The sequence below is a fragment of the Pseudoliparis swirei genome, chromosome 16, assembly GCF_029220125.1.
Source record: "Pseudoliparis swirei isolate HS2019 ecotype Mariana Trench chromosome 16, NWPU_hadal_v1, whole genome shotgun sequence".
Lineage (NCBI taxonomy): Eukaryota > Metazoa > Chordata > Actinopteri > Perciformes > Liparidae > Pseudoliparis > Pseudoliparis swirei.
Window position 1 is genome coordinate 11,439,841 of NC_079403.1, and position 14,142 is coordinate 11,453,982.

The 14,142-nt window shown below is 41.2% G+C and overlaps 1 protein-coding gene across 8 annotated transcripts in view; it reads right to left on the minus strand.

Annotated features, from left to right (window-relative positions):
- Positions 1–14,142, minus strand: part of eya1 (EYA transcriptional coactivator and phosphatase 1) — a 40,632-nt gene that overhangs the window by 25,926 nt on the left and 564 nt on the right. Inside the window, exons 1-7 of one of the 8 annotated variants that reach the window (XM_056434161.1) lie at positions 8,693–9,491; positions 6,851–6,978; positions 6,177–6,242; positions 4,689–4,766; positions 2,370–2,436; positions 1,850–1,995; positions 496–633 (exon numbers count right to left, since the gene is read on the minus strand). In XM_056434161.1, the coding sequence (XP_056290136.1) occupies positions 496–633; positions 1,850–1,995; positions 2,370–2,436; positions 4,689–4,766; positions 6,177–6,242; positions 6,851–6,974 (619 nt within the window). In that variant the 5' untranslated portion in view covers positions 6,975–6,978; positions 8,693–9,491. Of the gene's footprint in view, positions 1–495; positions 634–1,849; positions 1,996–2,369; positions 2,437–4,688; positions 4,767–6,176; positions 6,243–6,850; positions 6,979–8,692; positions 9,492–14,142 lie in introns of those variants that run through there. The other 7 variants (XM_056434163.1, XM_056434160.1, XM_056434165.1 and 4 more) reach the window with 7 other exon arrangements.

Consider the following 14,142-nt stretch of genomic DNA (forward strand, 5'->3'; position numbering starts at 1 on the left):
TCTTTTGGGGAGTGTGAGGGTCGTGTTGTGAATCCGTCTGGCTCCGCATGCTATTAAATCAGGGAAAGAAACCTTTTTCTATTTAAAACAAAAAAACAGTACCTGACCTTATTTGGAAGGTCTAAGCCGAGGGAACACATGGCAGAGACACAAAAGAAAAAAGGCATATTGGCAAAATAATGTAAAAGAGAGGACACAAATGAGTACTTCAAAAGCACAGAAAAGGACACAGACAGGACAGAGCAGGGAAGACGCGTACCAGCAACCAGGAAGTCGGTGAATCAAAGTCTGCTCTGTCGTTTTGGGAACCACTCATAATGTTAAGTCTCTTCGGCTTTTTTGCTGCAAACTTGTTACAGGCATAAAATTTGGACACGCTGCCAGCTTTAAGAGTGAGTGATGGCGTCTCACGCATTTTGACCCCATACAAACACCCGGACTGACATGTGAAGATGCACAGAGACAAGGATGAAGCATTCACAATGATGTGCTCACCTTGCATCTGGTAACTGTAGGGGGCCTGTCCGGTCTGCGGTGTTGTGAAGCCAGAGCTGTAGCTGAGGAAGCCGGTCTGGCCCGGGGATTGGGACTGGGTCAGACCCCCCTCCGTCTTTATGCCTGCCCACAATGGACCTAAATCAGTTAGTGACACCAGATCGGTTTGATGCACAAACAGCAGTTTAAATAACAATGGGCAAAGCAAAGGAACACAGCCTCTGCATGTTAGCGCAACACATGTACCACAAAGGACGATTCATTTGACATCACACGTTGTTTAGACATCTCACACTGGGTTCCGTCTCACAGCAAAGCAGGTGTCTACTTGGCTCTATCTACTCTAGTAATAATACACATAATGAAACATTCTGCTTGTGTTTGTGAATTAAACTGGCCACTGCTACGATGCAGTTTCTATGCAGCGGTAGGCTGCAGGACTCCATTCAAATAAACAGTGTAGATTCCTCCACATATTGGAGTCTTTTGGGGTCAACACACTCTCAGGACGTTGGACAAACTCAGTGCGTTTACATGATGGAAAAAAATCGAATCTTGCTTTAGTCGGACTATGCTATCTTTTGGGGGATCTGCTATTATCCCAATATACATGGCAGTGAGTAATTCGAATCATTGGCCGAAAGCATGTCATATCCGATACGATAGGTGGCGCTGTTTTCATTACAACTCGTGGTGATACAGCCATTTCCGCTTGACCTCTTCACCACTACCAACAACAACCAACAACAACAACATCAACATTTCGAGAAAGATGGCGAACAGAGCGCAAGGTTAAGCATAAATTCTGTCTGCTCTTCGGTCCAGAAATGTGTGGTGGCTCTTGTGTTCTCCATCGCGTTGTTTGTTTGTTTTCTGCCGGCCAGGCTCCCGGCAGTGACAACTTATCGTCTCTTTCGACTTCCGGGTCACGACATGGGAGGGAGGGGGGAGGAGGGCGGCGGGATCTCAAGCATGCGCAAAGACGCAAAGTCCAGTTCCTAATCCAATTCACCGTTACATGCCGCGATCGTCGAATTATCAACCGGATCGGATCGAGTTATCCAGGGGTGTTAATCGGTTTTTATTTTCAGATTTGCATCAATAATCTTTCAGATCAATCAGAACAGCTTGACGAGCGAATTCAGTTTTATTGCAATGAAGGAGAAGAGTATGCCGGCACTAAACAACCGCTCAGCATCTCTGCTGCTATTGCTTTACTGGAGCAATTGTGGGGAAAAGCTTTGTTATGAGCACGATCTTGGACCTGACCTTCAGGAAACACAAATATTTAGTTGTCGTCAACATGAATCCTTTGGCAAGACAAGTGTGTTTGATGTGTGTTGAGAAATCTTACCATAGGCTGGGATGCCGTAGGGCTGGCCAGGCTGGGGGTAGCTAGCATAAGCTGCGGCCTGCTGCATTCCTGTGGTGTACTGCGTCTGCCCATACGCAGCCATATTTTGGGATGAAGGGGTGGGAAGAATATGCGGATATGTTCTGCTATTTGAGAAAAGAAACAAAAGACAAATATGAGAAAGGAAGGCAGGAAGCGAAGGGACCATGTTTTATCCTAAAGCCATCGCACAAACTTTGCTAACTGACAAATTCCTTGCGATTGTGCTACATGTTAAACACTGAGCGAAGCTGTAGGACCGATAGCATCGCACAGCTCATAGACATAGTGGAAGAACAATAAATGGTAAAGGACATTTTTGCAAGATAATAATTACAACATATTTCAGAGAGCGCAAGCTGCAGACATCCAGGCAAACAAAGCCAGTCGAAAAACCCCGATCTCGCACAAGGATCTAATTAAAGAGCCAAATGAAGTTGGTTGCTGCTTATTTTTTAAAGAAAAATATAAGAAGCCTTACTTGGAAGGGTATATCTGTGGAGAGAACTGGTGAGTTTGTCTTGGGCTGAAGCCACTGGTTCCAATAGCTGAGGAAAGTTAAAAAAGAAAAGAGGCAAGCACATATTTAAACATTAAGAAATAGGGTCAATATTATCTTTTGCCAACAGAACTTCTGCATTCCAAGGAAATAGTAATTACATTGCGTTGCTGTATTTATTTCGGTAACCTCATTTAAGGTTGACAACCGGAGACCAATAATAAAAATAATCAGGTAAGATCATCAGGTTTTTCTGCTGACCCGTGTATCTCTGAGATACTTCTGAGCTGCTATGGCGACCGCTGGTGTAAACACACACAGGATGGTCTGAATCAGTCTCGGCCTGTGGATCCAGTTGCCTTGGGCCTTTCAAGCCACAACCACATTGGAAGTGACTTCACTGATTGCAGGTAATGAGTGCTACTGCATCATTCCTTCATTAAGCGTACGACTATGTGATTCCACGGTGCTGCTAACTTGAGAAACTTCAGTCACAAGTAACTCACAGATGTCACTTGTTGTGAATCTGCAATAAAAAAATAATATATGACACACAGTGGTCAGCATTGGTACTATTCTTTTTGTATTATTATTTTAAGAAACTCAAGATAAACTCTTATGAATAGTAAAATGTGTATTAGTGAGCTTAATTTTGCCTGCAAGCTTCAGATCAGAAATGTTGGAAAAAATGGTAAAAAAAGGTAAAAGAGATCTAAAATTTCTGACACAAAATATCCACTCTGCTAGACTTCAGTAACACAATTGACAGTTGTATTTAAAAAGGTTTTATTGGTTTTAACTGAATCAATATTGTTTTTAATAGTATGTATATCTACAGGTGACCTTCAAATTATATTACAATACATTCATAAATTAAAGTTGTATAATACATCTACATTTAATCATATTCATGCAACAATCACAGTCCTGCCGCATTACTCACAGTTAACTACAGCGGAGCGATGCAGTTCTTACAGAAACATCTGTCTAATTGGTCGTGACATGTAAAATAAGGGATTTGGTTGCGGGGGAGCGCTAACTGTATGTAACTGAATGCTGTAACCCTTCACACACGTTATTAATATTGAAAATTTTCCCACATCAGCAGCACCTGCCACTGGACAAAACCTGCTCTTCTCAACGGAGCTTTGAATTTCCCCGTGGAGGATATCAGGGTATAAGATTACTAAATTTCATTAATATTGTCAGAGACAAAAGTCTTGGCAGTGATTTATGCGCCTCTAAAGTTAAGTATCAAATACTTAGTTAAACAGTTAAGGAAACAGAAAAATTTGCAGCAAGGTAATACCATGCACGGTTGGATGCGGTACAAATGAAACATGTTTATAGAACAAAGAAGAGAGCGTCGTAGGTTGACATACTGTAGATACCGGTGAGGGTGGAAAACGAATTAAGCAAAAAAGTTAATACATTAGTGATTATTTATTAAATTCCTAAAATGCTCATTATACGTGTGATTGTATTTATGAAGAGAAGAAGAGTGTGTGTGAGTGTCTGTGGGTGTATGTGTGTGTGTATGTATGTGTGTGTGTGTATGTGATGTTCCCGTGCTAAGAGGAAGGTGTGAAAACTCTGTCTTTGACAGGCCAATAGAGTAACAGCCCGTGGAGAGTAAAGGCCATTGGGACGCCGTGTCACTCCACTGGACAGACAGGTTCAGAGCATTACAGGTCATTATTCAGTCCTCACTGGCATGGGAACCACCAGCGTTAACAAACACACACACACACACACGCACACGCGCACACACACACAAAACACACACAGATGCCAGCAAGCACGGCATATAAATATGCTGACAAAAGTAAGGTAGTCGCTTGTGCTTACACACACACACACACACACACACCTACACACACCTACACACACAGATGCCAGCAAGCATGGCATATAAATATGCTGACAAAAGTAAGGTAGTCGCTTGTGCTTACACACACACACACACACACACACACACCTACACACACCTACACACACAGATGCCAGCAAGCATGGCATATAAATATGCTGACAAAAGTAAGGTAGTCGCTTGTGCTTACAGACACACACACACACGCACACCCACACCCACACACACATATTGGTGTTTTAGCTGTGGGGACTCTTCCTGGCGCCCAGCTCATAGGTCACCCATCTAAAAGCTCATCTCTCACGAATCAGTTCTGCAGCTGTGTGTGTTTGTGTGTGTGTGTGTGTGTGTGTGTGTGAGAGAGGCAGCCAGAAATATGAGGGCACACACACACACACACACACACCCAACCAGCAGTCCTGCAGCCTCACCTGATCCTGAGAAGCTGTCTAGAGAGGTGTCTGCTACTGAGGTGACGATTTCGCTGCTGCTCATTGGCTCGGATTTAACTGCGAACAAAGAAGCCACATTGTCACCGGATGCACCAAATCAAGTCGGGAAAAATCAATAAAAAAGATCAGATTAACGATCTTCGCATTTCAGACGTGTTTTAGAAATATAATAAAAAGTAACTCAATGTAAAATTATAACAAAACTGCAAAGGGAGCAGATTGTCATCAAACAACATTCCAACAGTATCTACAAATAAATGCAGAAATTAACACTTACGTTTGCATCTATTCAAATGGTGTTTGAGGTATAATTTTGTATTTTATCATTATCTTTAATTATTTGTAATTTATCTGATGGTGCAATATAATTAGGTTAATTATTAATCTTTATCTCTGATCTTTATTGTGAAAGAAGTGTAAATACAATTTATAATTGCTCTTGAGATATTTTCTAGAGTAGAGCTTATTCATTTCTTTTAGATATGTATATATCTATTTTCAAAGCACAATATAAATCAATCTTTAATTTGACAAAACATTCTACTTTGTAAAATATAACAACTTTATCATTTACATGTAATTTTAAATGACTGGCTTATCAGTACTTTAAAATGTGGCATCAAATGAAAATGACTGTACGCGTGTTTTAAAAAAAGAAGCTCCGCAGCGATGTACGACTACAATTGAAATGTCCAAGAAATGATGGCGTATAAAATCTTTTTAAGAGTGTAGCGAACGCTGTTTGACCTTTACTCCATTATACAGCTCAGCGATAGATCTGCAGAGACAATTTCACAGCTTTCTGACAGCTCAGGAATCTTTGAAATTAATCCATTTCACTTGAGGCGGGCTGGAGGACTTTTTTCTATTTTTTTCTTCTCTTTTTGGCAAAACAAATTGACAATGTGGGCAAGGGAGTCATGCTCAGTGGAATCCCTCATGGTTGAAGAAGCTATTTGCTGTCATGTTTTACATGTTTCCGCTATGCTCGCTCAGTGCAGAAACACATGTTGACGAGGGCCAAAATCATTTAGAAAAATACACAGATAAGAAAATGGTGGTAAGGTGCATGCATAAACTAGGACACACTCAGGTCACAGAGCACACAATAACCAGTGTATTCAGGAAACGGCATGGAACGACCAAATGAAAACACAATGCACAGTATGCAATCTGAGCATTCATTAACAACGGAATCCAATCCAGTCGGTGTAAAATCATGCTTCAACAGAATACCACAACAATTACAGCAAATACCAAAGAGTTTCTGAATGAAAGGCACAATAGTTGAGTCAACATTTTCATTTTGCCGCCGATGGTGTCATTTTGGGACTTTAAGAAAACCCAAATAAAATGTCTTTAAGTAGGTGGGTCAAAAAGGTAGACGACAAAGAGCGCCCTCCTTCTTGCTCTCAGTTGAAAACACCAAGTATTGTCCTTTCATTGTGTCACCAAGAGTAGACGAACCTGCAGCGGACTGTGAGTTAGAACCTAACAACCAGTCTGCAGTGGTAAGCATTGTGATGTTATCACCTATGGGAAAGAAAGAATGGCAGAGGGACACATGACAGTCTGCACCAGGCCTCCGGGTCCTTTGTCATGAATACACAAAGAGGGCAACCCTGAGCTGAGGGATGGATGGTGTTGGTTTGTGACATGGGCATGACTTTGTCGATAAACAAAGGCTCAGATTTGAGGCACAGGTAAATCACCTGAGTAAATAACTATGTACAGTGGAGACCTCATGCAAAACTCTATCATTTCCATGCTGTGGGCTTTGAATAATTTCATGGTTACTTGAAAAAGCAGCTAAAAGTCACTGGAAACAACTACTGGTCGCACTGAATTGTTGAAGCTAGAATCTACATTGCAAATACATTTGTATTACTGGCTGGTTTATACAACACTGCTGTACAAAAGAATGGTTAATTCACCCCCCCAAAAATGGCTTTACATTGTTGCAACAACATTGTCCTTGCTACAAATGCATAAATGCTACACTGCACTACTTTCATATCCAAAAGTCAGTTTCACAGTGCTACAAATACAGCTGTCTGCCACCATTTTCAGCCCTTTTTAAAAAGTACAATAGCAGACAAGATAGAGAAAGCAACTAAAGAGCAACAGCACCGCACACATACCTTCAGTGCCATTGGGTGTCATGGAATTGTTATTGATGTGGGAGTTGTCGAGGTTGGGACCATTAGGAGATTCACTGCTTCCACTTACTCGGCTGTGAGGACTGGCTAGATCCTGCATTTCCATAGACCTGACGAGACACACACGCACACGTGCACACACCAAATCAAATTACACATATCACTCTGGTTTCAGGGAAGACACGCAGCAGCTCTGGTACACAAGGCAATGTGCACAATATGCGTAATTCAGTAGTCCAGATTTAGAGGAATAAAACGGTGGTGGTTATATAAAGTTTTTTTTAAAAAGAAGACAAAAATTAATACTAATGAGTGAGTGAGTAAAAAACTAATTCCATGAAAGCTACGTTTAAAAAAATGAAGATTAACTGCAAACTAATGACAACCTAGCGTGTGATATATTCAACTGAATTTCAATAACTGATGTTTTTGTGCGACCCTCAAATTAACATGAAAATGTAAGATAAATATAAGCCAAAATGTGTCACACACACTCACATTCGCACAAGCAAAAGCAGATTGGAATTGTGAGCTATGAAATGGATAGTAAACATCTTGACATGGCAGTTTCTGTTTCCCCACATTACAACAAGTCACCGTTTTACACCAAGTGAACGCAAAGTGTTTACTGTCAATTTACTCTGATGTATCTTTAAGCAAAAATTGCCTTAAGTGTTTATCGTTTTGTGTGGTATGGAAGACTGTTAACAGATGTTTGCTGGTTTGAGGCTATGGTTAATGTGCCTGTTAAAAGTGCAGCACTCTGCTTGATTGTCAGAGCCCATGCCTCAGTGATAGGCAGATGAGAAGCTCATGAAGCATGTGTTTGCTCTGGCAAGCTCCTTAATTGTTTCTGTGTTTATACAAAAGACCACGCCACTGAAAACATTATTCTATCTTCTCATTTGTGCACTCAAAGGATTTGATCAAGTGTAGACAATGGAGAAGAGATTTGAAAACTACGGCCACAAACTGGAGACACCATTCATCTCCGTCATTGTTTTCCTTGCAACAATAAGTTAATCAAATTAGGTCAAAAGGTTTTGTACATTTCCAATTATAATCCGGAGTTCTGGGTATCGCCGCCATCGATAAACATTGGCCTTTTACAGGAGGCCACAAAGATAAATGCTTAAGAAACTCTGATTCTTCTGCATGCTATCAGATGGCACAACAAACACTGATTTGTCTGATAAAAAGATTCAATTCTGATATTTGATTATGTGCATCCACTCTATTTAGGATGATATTATAATGTTAAGATAGTATGATACATTGCAGTACAGCGGGGCACACTTATTGTGGTTAAGTTCAATTTAATTCATGGAACAAATACATATATATATTTTTTTTTAAATATATATATATATACATATATTTGTATATTTATATATATATATATATTTTATATATATATACATATATTTATATATACATTCTAGAACCAATCAAATATACTACGATTCAAGTCACACACAAAACAGTAATAATAAAAATACAAAACACTAGAGGTTGAATCTGTCTTTTTCACACATAATGGAAGCTGCATTATGCTTTTCCCTGAAGTATATTAATTTACATCTACCCTAAAAATATCCCACCCTCCAAGATTACAACCACAGATGTACAATTACAGCACATTAACAATATTTCTCACGACCTAATCCTGTTTTCTCCTCCTTTGCCCAAACTTTTTTCTCATTAGCCGATGCCAGTAAAGCCTTTCTGATCTCCAGTCAGACGACACAGTCGGCTGAGAGAAGTTGACAGTTGTTTCGCAGAGTGTCTCTGATGCTGCTGGCACCGGCTCAACCGGGCTCTTACCTGGACCTAGATGGCTTGAGTCCTCACAAACCACACTCCCTTTCTTTATTCTGCCTCCACCTGCCGCAGCAGAAACAATGTCACTCCTTGTTATTGCAGCTCAATGTCACAGTCCAGAGCCATCCATGACACAAAAAGGCTTGTCTGAGAAAACAATATTGTTATTCTGGAGCAGAATGGGAAGAGAGGGCTAGCGGGGGAACAGAGGCGCACATTGTCTCTCTCTCCGAGCCGCAGCCCTACTCCACTGTTGTTTCCTCCTCCAGGTCCTCCCTCCTCCCTGAGCAAGGGGAGCACAGTCAAATGACGGAAAGGTGATTCATCATTGGTCTACGACAGCTGCAAACTGGATTAGCCCTCCCCCAATCAACATGCAAAGCGGCTTAGCCAAGGTAAGCAGGAAGGGGTGTATGGTTGGGGGTTGTGGGGGGTGAAGGTAGGCAGAAGGGTGAGGGAGAGCAGGGGCTAAGGGGCACCAGAGGGTGGGAGAGCCTGCCCGCTTTCCTGCTTGAGGCGGCCTGCTGCTGGAAGGGAAGATGGGACTTGTTGAGCAGAGGCCAGTCAAGCGTGACACCCCTAGCATCTCCAGCAGATCTTTCATCTGCAATTGACACTATCTGAAATTTATCAGCACTCCCCCTCCCGGCATACTGACAGGTCCTAATGACCGTCAGGGCTGCTTCCCCCGGGCTTGCCCCAGCCTGGGGCCATGCAACAGCACAGACATACACAACTTCCTCACTTCACAGCCTGTTCACTAAGGACAGAAAGGCAGAACGAGAACTATATATATATATCTATATACCCTCACACAGACATTACATACATCTTTTCTTCCTCCGTAGCGACACAAAAACTCATTCTTTAGTCTGTTTTTTAATGTATTTTTCTTGAGAACATAGAGACACATAACTCATGTCTGTCTGTATGTCTGCACACACACACACACACACACACACACACACACACACACACACACACACACACACACACTCATGTAAAGGCCACTTCAGAGGCCCCCAGATCAGTGGTGCAAATGCGCACACACACACAAACACAAATGCACACACTCGCACACACAGGGCACTTTAGAGGCCCCCAGATCAGTGGTGCATCTCAGACAATGAAGGAGACTGGAAACAAGAACACGGAGAGCATATGGAGCCACATATGTTTCCTATGACGCTACGAATGCCTCTATTACTCTCCTTTAGCTGACAGTTACATTTTGCTCTGTCCACTCCCGCTCTGCTCGTCTCTCTCCGAACATCAAGCAGAGCCATATACTTGCATGACTATAACACTATATTAGACTTGACTCCAGCCCACCATGGGAATACAGGGTCCAAAAAAAGGTCAACGGTATTCAAATGGTCAGGAAAAAAGGAAAAATGGTTGTTTTGCAAAAAAATCCTCGCATGATTTTTTAATGGTTGCCTGTTTACATGAGCCAGGGTAATCTGAGCTGCATGAGTTTTTTCTTCTTCTTTTTTTTCAACAGGCTTTGCTCTTCACACCAAAGCAAAGCCTTCATGAATACCATTCCAGCTTTACAATATGCCTACTCTCCCACTGTTCATGGTACAGACTTCTTCTTTGCGAAAATAACCGTTGCATTTCATTCTCACTTCAGACGCTACGGACAACAGCAGGGCCTCCTCCTGACATTTCCCGAGACTAAAAATATGCAGAGGGAATGTAAAAAAACACAGAAGTATATATTAAAAAGAAAGTCCACGGAGGTAAAAGCCATAAAATACGAGAGAAACACACTTTGCCACAGCACATAACTGATCACAGAGTGGTGGAGAGAATGCGTTGTGGTGGAGCGATGTGGTGTGTTAGTGTGTGTGTGTGTGTTTGGTGACTGGTTTCTATTCAGGCCAATGAAGCCATTACCATGCTGGTGTGTCAGCCATCGCCAGCAGGTGAAACCGGCCAGGTGAAGAGACAGAGACAGAGGGGGAAGATGGAAAGAGGAGAAGGGAGGGGGGGAGGGGGGGATTTTTAAGCACGAGTCTTTCTTCTGTGCTGCTTAATATTTATTGTTTCCACGCAAAAAAAGAAGAAAAAAAAGGTCTACATTCAGCATCTTTGATGTGCTTCTTAGTTCAACCTGAACTGCCAGGTCTTTGAAGCCAACAAGAACAAAGCCAGACTAGATGAAGCGCTGGAAGTGTCATCAAGAGGGGAAAAAAAGAAGAAGTGCCACAACACGGTTCACTCACAGTTGTTTGCTGGCCCTTTTGTTTCGCTTTACTTATTTCAAGACCTGCGTCTCCAAAGGTAAACACAGCCACAGCCAAGCTTTTGGAATAGATCATCTCAGCATGCAGGCCGTCTCACCAGGCACCAAGCCTATATATTCACCTTTGCTACATATTTCGTTACTATTCTCGCAAACTTTAAACAGATTTGTTTAAAAGTATTTTCACGTACTCGAAATAGAAATAATCACACAAGACTTTTAAAGAAGAAATACGAGTGAATATGTTTAGTTTATTTCCGTGCTCCCCTCTCTGTGTCATCCTTACTTGACATTCATTTTTTAGGGCATAGTCTAAAGTCTATGTAAGCCATGTGTTGTGAGTTACAACTTTTTAAAAACAATGCTTTAATCAAAATCTAACTTTAAAACAACTAATCCCCACTTAAGCTGGTCAGCTGAATCCACATGGTGGCCCAGGAAAAATAAATCCACTCTCAAAGAATGTAGATGCAGACAACAATTGAACACAGATGTGAGTGGAATTAGGCACAGTTTACAAAATGCTACACTTCACTTGTGTCTATACGTGGCCCAAAAAATGACGGCTGCCAGAAAATGCAACATTAAATAGGGTGGAGTTTTTTCATCCTATAAAGTAAAGTATTTAAGATAAGACAGCCTTTGCACATTTACATAGAATATATGGACATTTGAAATAACATGGCGGTCGGATTTTGAACAATATGGGCAATTTTTTAAACATGTTTTCTGAGAGGCAGAAGAAAACTATTTAGTTTCAATGCATTATTGCAGCAATATAAAACTTAATTTGAACATGTTTCAACCTATTCTTTTTTTAGATAAAATACAATAAAATATAATTGTTTTTATATTCCATGAACATTTGTTTCTGCGGATCACCTGTACTGGTCTGCATTTAGTACACGGATTAGACTTTTGGCAAACACATTATAAAAGCACATGGTGTTTCTCACATAATGTATAATGTTTTACTTGCCTGTAATTAAAATCATAATTATTAAGATATGTGCTGTGTGTTGATATGCATCTCTCATTTGGTTCACTCTGTCATGTTGCTCCAGCAATTCACTCAATAGCGACGTTAAATCTGTTAATACTGTGCTCTTCAACCTTCGAAATTATTTCCAGAAGGCCAGTTCGCCTTTGAGGGGCCATCAAACAAGATTTAAGGTGCACATTTTATCACAACCTGCCTACCACCGTGACCACCGCTTTACAACACAAAGATGAAAGAAAGTCCAGTGACAAATCTTAATGATTATATCACTTTAATGCTTCTGGCTTGTTATTCTTATTCTCTCAAAATCTGAAGCTGTGGTCATGATGGTAATGTTAATTATCGTCTCCACAGGTAAGGAGGTAAAGGACATTTTTTTAATGCTCAGTGCAACATTGCAGAAAAAACAAATTTTTTTTTTGTAAGAGGAATTCAATGATTTATGATCAGATGAAGGTTATTCTATAGAGCCACATTTTCAGTGCCATCCCTTTGAATACCATGTATGTGCAGGCTTCTTTGTTACCTCGCGCAACGTAAACATATTGCAATTTACAAACAAACACTCAAATGGGGACCAGTGAACGAGAACCTGCACTGGCAATCAACAGAAATGTCTAAAGCTAATTTCCTGTTCTTTCAGCCACATATTCCAGATCCAAACAGTGGTGTGTTAACAAAACAACACCCCGCAGTATTTAGTAAACAACCCCTGCCCACTAATCACCAAGAATGGGTTACTTAATAAGAGGTCCCCTATTTCCTCCTTCTTTCTCTCGCGCTCTTTCTTACTAATAGCTCCATCAGGGAGACACAAGCAATTAGCCCTCTGTGTCTTTCACCATTTTCAATCTCCTCCCTGAGAGAAGAGGACAAGGGCTCGGCTGGCTAGACACATCCATACGGCAGGCATCAGGCCTTGGGCAAACAATGCCACCGCCACCGCCGACCACTCCTGCTTGTACACACTGCTGCTGCACATGCACGGAGCTCCACAGCCAGGAGGAGAGACCCTGATCGCTCCCTGCGCATAGAGCAAATACACAGTGTAAACAGGCCCAAATCAGCCCGCTCATTATCTGTTAATTGGATAAATAAGGTTATTGTGCGAGTGAATGGTTGCAGCAGGCGATCACACACACTGTCATGTTTGTCTGCACGGAGCGGAGGCCACTCTGCAGCCAGCCTGGCTCACTCACGTAACCTCTCTATTTCCTCTCTTTCATCTGCAGACACACACCTTTCCCAAAGCTTGGTTGGTGTTTGAAAATGACAGGAATTAAGAGGATGAAAAAGGAAAGAGGGAGGGGGGAAAAAAAGCACAATTTGAGAGGGATGAAATGCCCTACACACACACACAATAATTCCCCCGACTTGTGATGTAAGCCTGTGATCATACGCAGAACATTAAACCAGAACATCCTTCAATTAGAGAGGCTAGTGATTACAGCGGGTGAGTCATCTTTACTACATGCGATATACTGGCGAGCAGCGCGGCCGGCAGTCGAGGCCTGTTGTCTCGGTCAGACGCAGAGAGCCTCTCAGGTCTCCTCGCAGCATTCCTGGCCTCAGCAGATGGCATTAGATGTCAACTGCTTTAACTGTGTTGGTTTTGTTTGTTCTGCCAGTCAAAAAGGGACTCCTGCAGGGAGCAGCATGTTTTCCTAGCCTGATCAAAAATGCGAACTGGGCCAAGCAGAAGAAGATCCCATATTTCAAAGGGGAGGTTTGGATACTTTTGCAACTAGTATATTACTCTTTTTACACTTTATTCGTATTTAAAAAGGGACATTTTAAAAGACACAGAGAAAAATGTGATTGTAGTTATGTTTATGATTGCAATGTTAGAGGACACTTTTTTACAAAATGTTTTTTGTAATTATAGACAAATTGGAACGTTAAATTAATAAAGCTATTGGAGTAAAACTGTATGAAAACAGAACGTATAGTGACATTTTCAACAATTCTTTTAACACACTGTAATATAGTATGAATTGTTATTTAAATGACATCTTATTACATAAATTGACATATTTGAGTTGCATTTACTTTCACTGAAATTAAAATTCATCAAGAGCAATTTTTATTTTTTGTTATTTACGTTATTGCCAGTAAATTACAGTTGACCTGTGAAGATTGAAGCCTTCCTCTCTGCTTGTTATTATGACCACCCTTGGGCATTTTTGTATAGCTCAAAAGTAT